This window comes from Callorhinus ursinus, unplaced genomic scaffold (assembly GCF_003265705.2).
Source record: "Callorhinus ursinus isolate GAN/ISIS: 27379988/994484 unplaced genomic scaffold, GSC_fseal_2.0 scaffold144, whole genome shotgun sequence".
In the NCBI taxonomy this organism is placed as follows: Eukaryota; Metazoa; Chordata; class Mammalia; order Carnivora; family Otariidae; genus Callorhinus; species Callorhinus ursinus.
Genome location: NW_027397206.1, coordinates 303,421 through 318,246, shown reverse-complemented (window position 1 = coordinate 318,246; position 14,826 = coordinate 303,421). Strand labels below are relative to the sequence as shown.

At 43.4% G+C, this 14,826-nt stretch overlaps 1 protein-coding gene across 1 annotated transcript; it reads right to left on the bottom strand.

The window, feature by feature from the left end:
* Positions 1-2,290: 2,290 nt before the first annotated feature.
* On the bottom strand, positions 2,291-10,751 carry LOC112813584 (cytochrome P450 2G1). Its single transcript, XM_025858592.1, has 9 exons — positions 10,572-10,751; positions 9,830-9,992; positions 8,355-8,504; positions 8,013-8,173; positions 7,586-7,762; positions 6,486-6,627; positions 4,815-5,002; positions 4,557-4,698; positions 2,291-2,472 (listed from the first exon to the last, which is right to left on the bottom strand). The coding sequence occupies exons 1-9, from the start codon at positions 10,749-10,751 to the stop codon at positions 2,291-2,293; spliced, it is 1,485 nt and encodes a 494-aa protein (XP_025714377.1).
* Positions 10,752-14,826: the final 4,075 nt, after the last annotated feature.

The following is a 14,826-nucleotide window of genomic DNA, read 5'->3' as shown; positions in this document are numbered from 1 at the left end:
TCTGCATGGAGAGCTGGGCCTCTTCTTACCCAATTTTCCTTCTTTTTTCAGTCCACAAATGTGTCACATCTACACCTGGGTTTGAAGACCTTTCTGACCCATTCTGTTTCTTCCCTCTTTTATCATTCACAAGCATTAGCCTTCCATGAAATGCTTGCCCTCTTAACTTCAACTCAGCCTCTGCGTCCCAGAAGACCCAATGGACATATTGTGTGTAAGGAATGACATTCATTGTTTCTTGCCCACCCCATCTCAAAATCCCTTCCAATTTTGGGAGAATCTCCTAATGTGAGATTCTTGGTCAGGGGCAAGGCTTTGCACCACAGCAGCTAGAGGGACTATTCATTCTTTCTCACCAAATCCTGAGCCCTAAGGCTTTAACATGCGATTGACTGGATAGTTCTGCCCGGAACTTTGAATCGTGAGGAAGCAACACAAAATCACAAACACAATCAGGAAGTTGTCCACAGTGGCGGCAATGGGTCAAGAGTCCCACAGCCATGGTTCAGTGTCCAGGGTTGCAGGGGTCACTGGGGGGAGAGTGGCAGCGGCAGCAGCCCCTGGCTGTTAACTCTTTTTTTCCCTACTCATATTCTGAGCCCGGGTCTCCAGAATTCACATAATAATATGAACTTATTGATAAACTCACAGCAGCCAGCAGACTTATATACTTAAGTATCCACAGTCTGTTCATGTTCCCTAAAATTACAAAGCCAACTCTTATGGGGGCTCATGTACCTGGAACATATGAGGTTAAGAGAGAGATTCCAAAGGCTGAGGTCTCATCCCTGACCCTCTTTTTCTCCCACCCCACATCCATTTCATCAGCAAACCCTGCCAGCTCCATCTTCATAGCAGATTCCAAACCCACTCAATTCTCCTTGCCTGTACAACAGGTATCTCTGCTTCCCCACCCTCAATCTATTCTTCATGCAGCAGTCAGAGTTTGCTTTTAAAATATGTCAGTCAGTGTATGTCATCCTGTGCTCACCAGGAACCACCATCTCATTCAGGCTAAAAGCCCAGGTCCTTACTGAGGTCCAGGAACCCCCACACAATCTGGCCCTTTAATGCTATGCCTTCTTCCCATTTCCCCTACCCTTCCTCCTCCACCCCAGTCACAGTCTTCTTGTGGATTCTAGAACACACACACACAGCCTCCTGCTTTACAACTCTGCCATTTTTTTATCTCCCTGCCAGAAACACTCCCTTCCCAGATACCTGCACAACTTGCTCCTCCAACACCTTGTGAGACCTACCCTGTCCCGATCATAATCCCAATCCTGGAATCTCTGATGTTCTAACATACTATATCATTTATTTATTTATTATGTTTATTCTTCATTGTCTACCTCTCCCACTAGAAGGAAACTCCACCAGGGCAGGAGTTTTGGTCTGCTTTGTTCACGGATGGATCCCAAGTACTTGAAGAGGGTACTGGTACATGTTGGGTATTCAGTAAACATTGGTTGAATATAACGAAGTATGAAGGAAAGCTTTCATCCACTGAGCGAGTTGATGGAGTTCGGAAATAGAATAATAGAAATCAGGGTGGCTGAACTATTCTTCAAAATGGAATGGGGAGAATTTGGAACTGGGAGTTGTGAAAGAAGTGCCCTCTAGATCAGGAAGGTAGGTTTAGAGGGAGAGACGATTGACGGGGGTTGGAGGAAGGAGCCAGCAAGATGGTTGAGAACGGAGGTGGACCATCAAGTGGAAAATCTCCGGTGGTGGATTTCTAGGAAGGATAATTAATAACAGGGATGTCTAAAAGGTCATTTTAAGTAGTTTTCTATGCCCTACAGTGATGGTGCACACAACACATAAGAAGCCTGCTACACGCAACAGCCTTGATACCCTGGCGTCTTTTATTTTATTTTGTGTGGAAGATGATAATCAGGGAGAAGAATGGTGAACTACATTTGGGTCACTATCACATAAAGACATATAATCTACAACAAGAATTTGGTGGAGACGGGAAGCACCCGTAGAAGGGAACATGAGAACACAAATCTTCCAGATTGTTGCTGAAATCTTGGACAGCGCATTTTTTTGCTTTTCATCCAATTGCTTTTCCTTTTGATGCAGCCGATACACTCTCTATATTTGCAGGTAACCTCCCTGACCTGCAGTCCCATGACAGTAGGAATAGTGTCTTCTCTTAGAGCTGTTGTGAGAATTTAAGCTGTTGTGAGCTCCTCTCCACCTTAGAGGAGATGAGGTGGTGCACCTGTATCCGTGGACAGAACTCTGTTCTCGACGGTTCCTTCCGCACCCAGTAGGGGGGCACTCAGCGGGCCTTGAGGCAGAGCTCATAGGTTGGAGGGATGTTGCCAAAGCCTGAGACCCTGGGTGTGATATCGATGTCAGCGGGCGGCACCAGCGGGTGTAAAGAGAAGTTCTGAAGGATGGATGTGAAGTAGAGAAAGAGTTCCATGCGGGCCATGGCCTCGCCCAGGCAGATGCGCTTTCCTGTGGGCACAGGGGAGAGTGGGAGGGCGGCTCATATCTGTACTGGGATCATGAGGGCGTGGGGTGCGTTCTGGTCCCATCACCCCTCAGTGCCCCCCTCAGCATCCCTGGGGTCATGATAATACCTGTTTTGTGGGTTACTATAAAGATTCAGTGGGTTCCGCTAGGATCTGCCACTTAAAGGGTCTCAAGACATGGCCCCTACTTCTCTGATGGCTTGATTCCATCAGATCCCAAGATGTAATGGTTCTAAAAAATCCTCGAATTTGAAGTTTCTGTTCATTTAAATTTCTCAAAGTTTTATGAAATGCCTGCTAGGAGCCAGATGCTGGTGAGGGGAAAAAAAATAGAAAAGAAAGCTCACCCTTAAATAATGTTTACTATTTGTTGGTCACCCTTCCAGTGGTTTGGAGAGATGGGTCTCCATTTTACAGGCAGGGAATGGAAGTAACTCACCTATGACTCCACCTTTTGTAAGTGGTGGGGTGGGGCCCTGTTTCCTAACCACTGCACTGATTCAGTGTGGCTTATACTTAAAATACTATTCTAAGGTATTATGTCATGGGTCACAAGCTCCTTTCATTAGGCAAATCCACCTGCTGCCTATTTTTGTACTGCCTGCAAACTGTTAAAAAAGAAAACCAGAGGGGCGCCTGGGTGGCTCAGTCCTTAAGTGTCTGCCTTCGGCTCAGGTCATGATCCCAGGGTCCTGGGATTGAGCCCCACATCAAGTGGTGCATTGGGCTTCCTGCTCCACAGGAAGCCTGCTTCTCCCTCTCCCACTCCCCCTGCTTGTGTTCCCTCTCTCGCTGTGTCTCTTTCTGTCAAATAAATAAAATCTTAAAAAAAAAGAAAAGAAAAGAAAAGAAAACCAGAGGCCCCAAATGGAGTCACTTATGTTAGGCCAAGTCATCAAACCAGGCTCAATATCTAACCGCCCCCAGAAATGTAGTCTTAACCAGTTAGTTGGAAATTTTTTGATCAGCACTAATGAGGTGATCTGTCACGTGGGCCCTCTCCACCCCCTAAAGGAAGATGAGGTAATCCACCTAATAAGAACTTGCCATTTGCAATGATGTGGATGGAACTAGACGGCATCACGCGAAGCAAAATAAGTCAATCAGAGAAAGACAAATATCACATGATTTCATTCATATGTGGAATTTAAGAAACAGAGGATCATAGGGGAAGGGAGGAAAAAATAAAACAAGACAAAATCAGAGAGGGAAACAAACCTTAAGAGACTCTTAACTCTGGGTTAAGGGCATTTAGGAGGGCATGTGATGTAATTAGCCCTGGGCGTTATATGCAACTGATGAATCACTGAACATTACCTCTGAAATTAACAATATACTATATGTTAATTAATTAAATTTAAGTTTAAAAAACCCTGCCCTTCCCCTAGGGGAAGATGACCTTGCCTATAACAATCCTTTCTTTTCTTTTGCTAATAACTTCTTGCCCACTCTCCTCCCTATACAGACCTTCTATTTCTGCAACTCCGGAGGCTCCCCTCTACTTATAGATGGAATGCTGCTTGATTCATGGATCATTTAATAAAGCCAATTATATATTCAAACTTACTCAACTGAATTTTTGTTCTTTAACAAAACTAAGGATGCTTTTCACATCTTTAAATAGGTGAAAATGATCAAAAGAAAAATAATATTTTGTGACATGTGTGAATTCGATGAAATTAAAATTTCTATGTCCATAAATAAAGGTTTTTGGCATCACAGACATTCTCATGCATTTTCATACTGTCCATGGTCACTTCTGCGGCATAAGGGGGCAGTTGAATAGTTCAGACTGCATAGTTCAGACTGAGATACTGTGGCTGATGAAAACTAAAATATTTTCTATTCGGTCCTTAACAGAAAAAGTTTGCTGATACCTGTTTAGTGCTATATCTTTTCTAATTATCAGAGTCAATTGTTCTAATATCTCATGATTCTGGGATTCTGGGAAATAGCATTCAACTTCCCATTCAGACCTGAATGTCAAATACAGACCAGTGATGGGGGGGTCACATCTAGCATGTTCCTGGGGTGGGGGTGGGGGGGACTCAGACCATAGAAACCTACCAGAGGAAAAAGGTACAAAGGCTTCATTCTTCTTGAATCGGCCCTGCTCATCCAGGAAGTGTTGGGGATAGAAGGCATCTGGGTAGCGGAAGTATTTGGGGTCTTTGAGGACAGAGCCAAGCAGGGGGAACACATCAGTGCCCTGGGTGAAAATGGCGACAGTTAGGAGAAATCTGTGTTGGAGGATGGGGGCAAGGAACCAGGAGGAGAGAGGAGTGAGGTGGAGGGAGAAGTGATAACAACGAGACCCAGCTCTACCTTGGGCAGAAGGTAGCCTCGGAAATGAGTGTCCCGGATGACATTATGGGGGACACCCATGGGTACAATATCTGTCAGTCTCTGTATCTCATGGATCACAGCATCCGTGTAGGGCATCTTGACTCTGTCGTCCACACTCGGGATCCGGTGTGGTCCAATCACCTGGTCAATCTCTTCATGGATCTTGGCTAGAAGGGGTCAGAAAACATAGCGAACAAGGACACAGGAGGTGTTTCTGGAGGCCAAGGCTCAGCTATGGGTTTGTACCGTTAGTACCTGTGGATCCTGAGGGAGCACACCATGTGTGTTTGCACTGCTTCTTTATTCTTAACACCTGACACATTGGTGGGGTGCTCCCATCAGACCACGGGGAGGCACGCAGCCTGGAGCCTTGAGTGCCCTCTGGGATGTTTGGTCTTTATCTTGAAAGCACTAACAAGCAGGGCAGTGTCCTCGTTCCAGACGGGGTGTGATACACAGATTTTTGACAGGATGGGAGAAAGGTACAATACATAACCAGGACAGGATTGAAGCAAGTGATAGCAATTATGTAACAGAAATTAAGAACACTGTTCATACAGTTACCCCTCCCTGCACTTCCTGAGGCAAATAACTTTACCTTCTGAGCCTCTGTTTCTTCATCTTCCAAATGGATGTGATGGTCCAACAAGCTCATTAGAGTGGTAAAATTTACATAAAATCCAGCTTGCAAGTAACTACGACAGTGCCTAGGCACATAGCAGGTGTCCATTAAATATCTGATTATTTAGATATTTAGTTATTATTATTATTTGGTAAAACACAACTTGGACAATGGAGGAGTGGCTAGAAAAGTCTGAGTGGAAATAAGTTAGTTTCTCCCATTGTCTATACCAGGAAAAATTTGTTGGCTTTTTTGAACTGCATTAGAAGGGAGAGATGCCAAAATTGGGGGTTTTCCTTAAGGAAGGAAGGAGTTCCTCATCACTAGAGTTACCCAACCAGACCAGATTGCAATTTATTGGAGATGGATTCTACTGGATTCTAGCACTATAGTTGGCTAAATAATGTCCACCAAAGATACCTACCTCCTAATCCCTGGAACCTGTGCATTTACCATAGAGGACAAAAGGGGCTTTGAAGACATCATCAAGTTAAGGCTCTTGAGATGGGGAGATTATCCTGGATTATCCAGGTTGGCCCTAAATATAATCACAAGTGTCTGTATAAGTGGGATGCAGAAGGGTCAGAGTCAGAGGAGATGTAACAACTGAGGCAGAGAGACTTGAAGATGCTATGCTGCTGGCTTTGAAGATGGAGCAAGGGTCATAAGCCCAGGAATGCAAAGAATACAGCTCTTGAAGCTGAAAAGGCAAGGAAACTGATTCTACCTTGGTCCCACCCAGTGAAGTCCTGTGTGGACTTCTGAAATCCAGAACTGTAGGATAATAGATTTATGCTAACTTAAGCTACTAAATTTCTGGTAATTTTACAGCAGCCTAGGAGACTAACACAGGCACCAAGTAGAAGATTAATTAAATGGACTTCTGAGTCAGAGATTATGAGATTCTGTAGACTGAGATTCCAAAGTGTGAAGAGTATAAGGCCATGGGGTTCTACAGTTTCAAGATTACGTCTTCTTCTCCGTTGGGAATGGGAGTCACCTGGTAAGCAGCTCAGGTGGACACTCACCTTCCACCTCAGGATACTTCATCATTAGCAGCAATCCATAACGTAGTGTAGAGCTCACAGTCTCTGTGCCAGCAAAAAATAGGTTGAGTGTGGTCAGGACCAAGTTCTTGAGATTGAATTCTGTGTGGGGATTATTTGTATCCTGAAAACAAGAGGGATAGGACATAGAATCACCTTCTTCTGTCTTTATCTTCTTATTGTCACCCTATGTGAAAACACAATAGATGGCTAAACCAAGTGACTATCTGGGAGAGGAAACAGTCAGAACAAAGGTCCTGGGGCAGGAATGTGCCCGGTGTGTAGAGGAACAACAAGGAGGAGGCCAGTGTGATTGGAGTGGACAGTGGGGAGACTGGGAGGAGAAAAAAGTAGAGATTTGAAAGTTCTAGGACATTAAGCTATGCAATTGTAAAATTCCAAGTGCTGAGTTTGTATAACAAAAAACTCATAAATTTCTAAAACTCTAAGACTCTATGATATAGAAGTATTAAGCTTCTAAATTTCTACATCTTTAAGACTTTTAAGTTTAAAGCTTAAACTCTTAAGCTTCTCAAATTCTTAAAGTCTAAGCTTCTCAAATTCTAAGACTGTAAAGACTCATTCTGGTTTTCTGTATTTGTAAGTCTCTGGCAGTTGTAATCACAAATGATTTAAAAGGTATAAGTTTTAAGCATCTTTGCTCCTAAAATTTCTAGATTCAAAGTTTATTTTAAAAGCATAAGAGTGGGCACCTGGGTGGCTCAGTCGTTAAGTGTCTGCCTTCGGCTTTGGTCGCGATCTCAGGGTCCTGGGATCGAGCCCCACATTGGGCTCCCTGCTCAGTGGGAAGCCTGTTTGTCCCTCTCCCACGCCCCCTGCTTGTGTTCCCTCTCTCGCTGTGTCTCTCTCTGCCAAATAAATAAGTAAAATCTTTTAAAAAAATAAATAAAGCATAAGAGTTTATGTATACCTTTACAGTTTCTATATCTCATCTATAAATAAAAGTCAACCATGTGAAACAGTGCTTGCTCTTTTGTCACCAACATGTTTGCAGATTAAAGTTGCAGGTGCTAGGGAATAGGATGATGAGAGAAAAGGATTGGGGAAAGGGGAAGAGATACCTGGTACATCTTGATGAGGAAGCAGTCGATGAAGTCCCGAGGGTTTTGTGGGTCAAGAGATGCTTCGTTGATCTTCACCCTAGAGGCAATGAAGTCCTTGAGTTCTTCTACCAAGTAGTAGATGCGATTGTGTCTTCCTGGCAAATATTGCATGATCCCAGAATACATGTCATATAGCTGTGGGGAGTAGACAAAGGGGGTTTGTCAGCAATGGGCACCTGGGGCCAACATAGGCTGCGTCTGGAGTCAGCTAGCTGGGCTCAACATCCAGCACTGGGTCTGAGGATTGGATGAGTCCATTTGTTTCTTGGAGACTCCAGGTGTATTGTTACTTGCCTCCCAGGGTTGTGGGGAGCATTAAGTGAGGTATAGGCAGGTACTTAGTTAACTGAGATTGGGGGTGGGCAGGGAGGTGGTTGGTGGGCACCTGTGCCCAAGGTGTGCTCATCTCAATGAAACTCTCATTGATCATCTGCAGCAGCTTCAGGAACTGCTTGTCCTCATAATCAAAGCGGCTTCCAAAGACGACAGAACTGATGACGTTGGAGACAGTGCGGCTCAGGAAGAAGGTGGGTTCGATGGGAGAACCTGGATGGTGGAAATTGTCTAGGTTGGAGACAATGATTAGGAGCATAGGATTGGGAATCATTCAGTCATGGATATAAGTCCTGTCTTTTTTCCTCTAAATCCCATTGGTTCCAGACCTTATTTGGGGGCAGGAATTGGATTCAGTCACCCTTTAGCCCTGCCCCGGGTGGCCTCCCCATACCCTTGGTTTTCCGTAATTCCTCTAGTAAGAAGCCAGCCTCCTCCTGGATCCGCTCTTCAATGCTCCGCTTTCCCATTCCGAAGTCCCGAAGAATGGTCAGGGAGAAGCGTCGGAGGATCCTCCATCGTTCTCCATTAGCCAGAGCTACACCTGCCAGAATCTCCGTGTCAGCCTCCTGCCTCCCTTCCCCTCTGTGCTACACAAGGATGGGGACAAATTATGAAAACTCTAGACCGTGGTCTCAGGGAAGCCCCTCCCAACCTCCCAGGCTTGATGGAGAGACTATGGTTCCCTCTCTACAGGACCCTCAAAAACAGTCTAGGATTGAGATGAAGGGAAAGGAAATCAGGCTAGGGATGATTCAGGGAGATCAAGGAGAGTTTCTGACAGGATAAAGACCTATAACTGGATAAATAGGAAGGTTGGATGCATAGGAAGGTAGAGGGAGGTGTAGGTAGAATGCCATTTACAGTACCTTGGAAAGAAGAACTACTTTTATCTTCTATATACCACTTGGATTCTCTAGATATATGCGTACATGTACATAAAAGCTCACACCTGTACATCAGTATACCTACCTTGTAGTAAGAAACATTTAGAAATTACCAGATGTGCATGGATTGATAATTAATGTTTGGAAATTTAATGAAATTATTTCAGTGGATTAATGAATGGAAGGAAGAGTTTTTTGACTGGAATAACTCATAGATGGATGGATAAAAGACTCAATGGATGAGTAAAGGGTTAATGAATAGATAGTTTGAGATGAGTGGATAAATGGTTGGAAAGATTTATGGATTGGAAGATTAATTGACGGCTGAATAATAGAGGGGTTAACAATGGATGGATGGAATGATGGATAGATGGGTAAATGGAGAGTTAATTCATAGATGTACAGATAAATTAAAAAGATATTTGTATAGAAAGGCTAATTAATAAATGGATGTTTTCGGTGGATATATGGATCAATGGAAAAGTGGATAAATGGAATGGAATAGACAGGGATAGATGGATGGATGGAAGTATGGAAAAAATAGCATGAGGCTTCTTGGAACTGAAGGGTGTGAGCAGTTAGAGATGGATGTATAGGACACACTAGAAAGATATCTACCCAAATGGAGGTGGCAGAGACCTATGGGTTGGGTGTGTGTGTATGCATAGAGAGATAAGAAGTAAGGTTGGCTGAAAGGGCTTCAGTGGGTACACAGTGTCACTAATCCATTAAAAACAGAAGTAATGCAGCAGATACTCAAGAGTCAGATGGTTTGGGTTCAAAACAAAATGGTTCCACTTACTGTGTGATTATTACCCAAACTTTCTCAACCTCAACTTCCTCATTTGCAAAATTAGTAGGACATTAATAGTTCTCTCAATGGAGTCAATGCAATGATTCATGCAGAGTACTTATCAAAGAACCTGGGACATAAGAAGTATATTATAATCATGTTGTTGTTGTTGTTGTTGTTGTTACTTACCATGACCTTGGAAGTTTCGCTCTATTGAAGCCAGTTCTCCACGGCCACTGAACTCATCTGCTCGGTCTACCAGGGCCTCCTTCACTGCCTCATGTCCACATAAAACAACTACTGGCCGGGGACCCATGTACACAGTGAAGACTGGGCCATACTTCTCCTTGAGCTGGGAGTGAAGGAAGACGTAAGAGGAAGGAGCTGATTGGAGCACCAAGTACAGATCAATTGAGGACTTTAGGGTGGGAATTTTAAGAGAGTACAAATGTAGGAATAACAGATAAAGGTGAGTCTTGGTCTTGGAAGGACTATTGAGAAAAAGGCACAAATGCCTTGGCTCCTGTGATCCTGGGCAAGACCCCCCAACGTCTCCACAAGCCTTAGTTTCCTCATCTGTAAAATGTGGACTTCGATGAGTTGGACTCCAAGATCTATGCTTCTCTTTTTGCAATGCTCAATTTCTAAAACCCTAAGATTTCATGATACTGAGTGTCAAAGTTCTAAGTCCATGAGTTCTTGTGTTTAAGGGTGTAAGGTACTGTGACCCCAAAGTCTGAGATTGTGAAAGTCTTAATTTCCAGTGTGCCAGGAGTCTCTGTTTCCAAGCATTTAAGATTCTGGAATTTCAGTATTCTATGGCTTATGAAGTCTATGTTTCCAAGAGTCTGTGTTTTAGATGTTACAAGGTTATACATATGTCTGTGGAATTAGTTGCTTCCAGCTCTGTGAGAGGAGTAGTCAGACTTACCTTCATGAAAGACTGAAAAGTGGCATCAGTACGGACCTGCAACACGTTCCCCAGGAAGGGTATTGGTGTGGGCCCAGGGGGCAGCTTCCCCCCCTTGTTGTTCCATTTCCAGGCAATGAGGATGAGTAGACAAGACAAGGAGAGTGCCAGAAAGATGGTGAAGGCCCCTCCTAGCTCCATGATGTCAGGTTGAAGGGTTGTGTCCAGGCAACCAGATCCTGCTTAAATATGTTCTGAGAAATCAGCTGTGCAGAAATCTGAACACCCTGAGATTCAAGTTTTCCGGGTACGGATGCCATTAGAGAGGATATTTCTTTATCTGGGGGGGGGGGGTGGTTATATAACTTGTAATCTCCCACCTGAATAAAGATGGATTGAATTCACCCAGGGAAATCCACTGGGGCCATCCCTCTTTCTTCATATTTCTAGTCTTTCAGCTCAACCCCTATTTCAACATATCTTGGTAGAATGTGGGAGGCAGTTTAGTTATAGCTAGACTATTGCATTCAAGAATCAGACAATCTGGGTTCAAATTTCAACTCTACCTCTTCTTCATTGGTGAGTCACCTAACCCTTTTGGCCTCAGTTTCTGGAATCTGTCAAAAATAGGGTAACCATACTGTTTTAGAAAGTCTTGGTAGAGAACAAATATGACTCCTTTCTCTTTGCCAGACCCCAATTAATTGTTTTTTTTTAAACACACAGTAAGATGAAGATTTAAAATAGCAAAAGAAATAACTCAATTGTAAGGGTTTTATTTTTTTTAAGATTTTACTTATTTATTTTTAGAGAGAGAGAGACAGAGTGCAAGCAGGGGGAGGAGCAGAAGGGATGGGAGAAGGAGGGGAAAAAATCTCAAGCAGATTCCACGCTGAGTGCAGAGTCCAATGTTGGGCTTGATTTCACCACCCTGAGATCATGACCCCAGCCTAAACCAAGAGTTGTATGCTCAATCGACTGAGCCACTCAGGGGGCCAGAAAGGGTTTTATTCAACAAGTTGTCTTGTTTCTACTCAAGGTGATATTAAATTCTAATAATCAAAGATTACTTGCGTTGGTTTATCAGGACTCTGCTGGTGTGTATGTGTGTGTGTACATTGATTTTCAAAGTCTAAGATAGAGACCATCTCTGAGCCCCAGTCTCCAGAGAGGAAGACCATCTCTAGAATCATGGCATACTGATTGCTATCTGTAATAATTTAAATAAATGATTTTTCAACTCCTTTTGCACCAAATATTTGTAAATCTTTACTGTCCTGAAGCAAAATTTCCAGGGTATTATATCCTCACTATACATGTTATTAAACAAAATCAAATGTCCTTCTCATGTGCCCAGATTCTCAGACTTGGAAAATAAATCCCTTAGGAAAGCTGCCAGTTTTGGAGTAAGGTCTGGATGGCTGAGTTAAGGCATCTCGTGTCCAAAAGAAGTGGTGGGGATTCTGGGAAAACTGAGTGACTTGCACAGCACCACCTTCTAGGTCTTTGAGGCTGCTAAGATGTCTTTTCTGGGAGTAAGAAAAGACATAGCTCTAGGCTGCCTTCTAGGACCCTTCCAGCTCTGGCTTCTCCCTTCCATTCTGAACTCCCCCACGACACACACACACTTACATCCATCAGGACTAGTCTCTTAATTGTCTGTGACGGTGGGGTTGCGTCTGGTCCTCCCATTCAGACAGGAAAGGAGAGGTGTCCTTAGAACAGTCCCTCTTGCCCTCCCTAGGCAAGAAGCCAGGAGTGGAGGCACTTGAACTCAACAGTGCGAGTAAGTTAATGAGGAAAAATAACTGCAGAGAAACACAGGGGGAGGTGGATTGTGTCAGGTGTTGTGTGAGACCAAGCGATAGAGACCAAGACTAGAGAGAAACAAAGGGAAAAGAAGGGTGCAGGGGTGCCTGGGTGGCTCAGTTGGTTAAGCATCTGACTCTTGATTTTGGCTCAGGTCATGCTTTCAGGGTCCTGGGATCCAGCCCCGGGTCAGGCTCTGTGCTCAGTGTGGAGTCGGCTTGTCCTCCTCCCTCTGCTCCCTGCCCCCTTCCCCCGTGCATGCTTTCTCTCAGATAAATAAATAAGTGAAATCTTTAAAAAAAAGAAAAGAAAAGAAAAGAAAGGTGCAGAGAGATAGAACCAGAGTGAGATTAAAATAGAGTAGAGAGAGAAAATGAGTCAAAAATAGGTATCAAGGAAGACACAAGAGACTAAAGAGACAGAGACAGGGAGAGACAATCAGAAAAGAAAAAAAAAATACAGGACAGGAAAAAAAAAAAAAAGCTTCAGTGAGACAGAGCTAGAGACTGAGAAAGAGACATATGGCCGAGGAAGAAGAGACGAGAGGAACCCAGAGAGCTAGCACTCTCTCTCCCTTTCTTCTCCTCCCTCTCTCATCACTGAAAAACCACTGACTCAGAGGTGGAGATGAAGAGCGAGACAGAGGCAAAGAAATACAAAGAGATACAGAGAGAGAAACCCAGAGCAAAGTGAAATGGAGAGAGAATGATTTGGGCGTCACAGGGCGCGAGCATGAAATGGAGCCTGGATCATTTTATGCCTAGTCACACACCTCTCCTCTGGGACCAAGAAATGCTGTAATGCTACCAGGGATGTCATTATTTGTTTATTGTCATCTCTGTGCCAGGCACTGAGCTGTGTGCTTGACAAGCAGGGTACCTTCTAACCCAAATGTCCAGCTTACAGGATAGGGCGTATGGACAATGCTATACAGGGGGCAGCACTCTAACATGTCTGGAGACTGACAGACATGAAGCCCCTAGGAAAATGAGCCTCCCTCTTGGAGCCTTCCTCCTCTGCATTTCAGAGATGACAATAGTACCTCCCTCATAGGGTTTTTGAGGTTTAACACAGGATAAAGAGCTCAACCAATGTGAGGTTTTTAGCACCATCAGATGGTTGTTATCCTAAGATTCCCTGAATACACCTTGGACAGTATCCGTGCTTCAGTTTTCCCATTTGGAAAATGGGGCAAATGATTGTATTGATCTTTTGGGGTTTGGGGGATTATTCAGTGAGTTAAGGCACACAACAAGCACTTAATAAATATCAGTTGAAATGAAAAGTAGAGCGCCAGTGGGCACAGAGCCAGGACCTGGAAAAGCTGAGTGGAGAAAGGACATGGAAACCTGGAGAAGTCTACTGGCTTCTCTTTTGGCTGAAGTAGAGCTGAGAATACCTAGAATTTTGAATATTTTTTTTCTAAGAAGGCAAGATAAGGATCTGGAGATCTTTATGCATTGTCTAAGAAGACCCATTATGGGAATTGTTTTATGGGATCATTCCAAGACTGAGCTAAACAGCCTCTCCAAGCTGGCATTTTCCTAAGATTCTGTGGTTCTCAGAGTCTGTTGTTCTAATGTTGGAGGATTCCAGAATTCTACGATTTTCAGCTTTCAGGGATCTACAGGTTCTTCTAGATGGGAGTGGGGGTGAGCTTTAAAAGAGGGAAGAGCTGTGGGGAGAGGGGCAGGATGACCTCTCACCTTCTTCTGGATGTTTTCATCAGGAGCAGGAAGGTATAGCAGGCACATACCTGTTGCTCTCAGTCACAACCAAAATAAACTTGTAGAATCTTAGGATCCAAATTCTAGATGGTGAATGTGGCATAGGGATCATTTTTCTATTGGACAGTGGGAAATATAGTGAATGGGTCTTCTGAATTTCTTTCCTTCTGCTAAGAAAAATTATTCAAAACACAAATAAAGAAAAAATGATTTATGGGACTTTTTCATGTCAAGCTAGGCATATTTTCTAACAGGTCCACTTAAAGATAATCTCATTCCAAAAACGGAATGTTACTTTGTTTATACAGTTAATCAGGGTCTAAGCTTTTTACAATTCTACAAAACTGCTAAGTCTTTTCTGTTTGGTAGAGAAGGTGGTCTTCAACCAAAAATTTTTTAAAAATAATAATGCCATTAAATCAGACATTAGCCAGTTTTGTATTTAACTCAGAAATTCTTTTTTTTCCTATAAAAAAATCCTACTGTTTCATTTGTCTTTTGAGCCAGCTTTGTTTATATCTGGCTCCCTCATTAATGGATTAAATAATCTTTGACACATATACATCTATTCTGAGAATTATTTTTTTATCATTTGGAGAATTATCCTTCCTTTATTTCCCTCATTTTCTTCTTCTCTTCCTTCCTAACTGTCTCTCTTCACCACCCCCTCCCTCTATTCCCCCTCGCTTTTCTTCTCATCTCTTTCTCTCTCTATCCCCCTTCTCCCCTGCTCTTCTCTC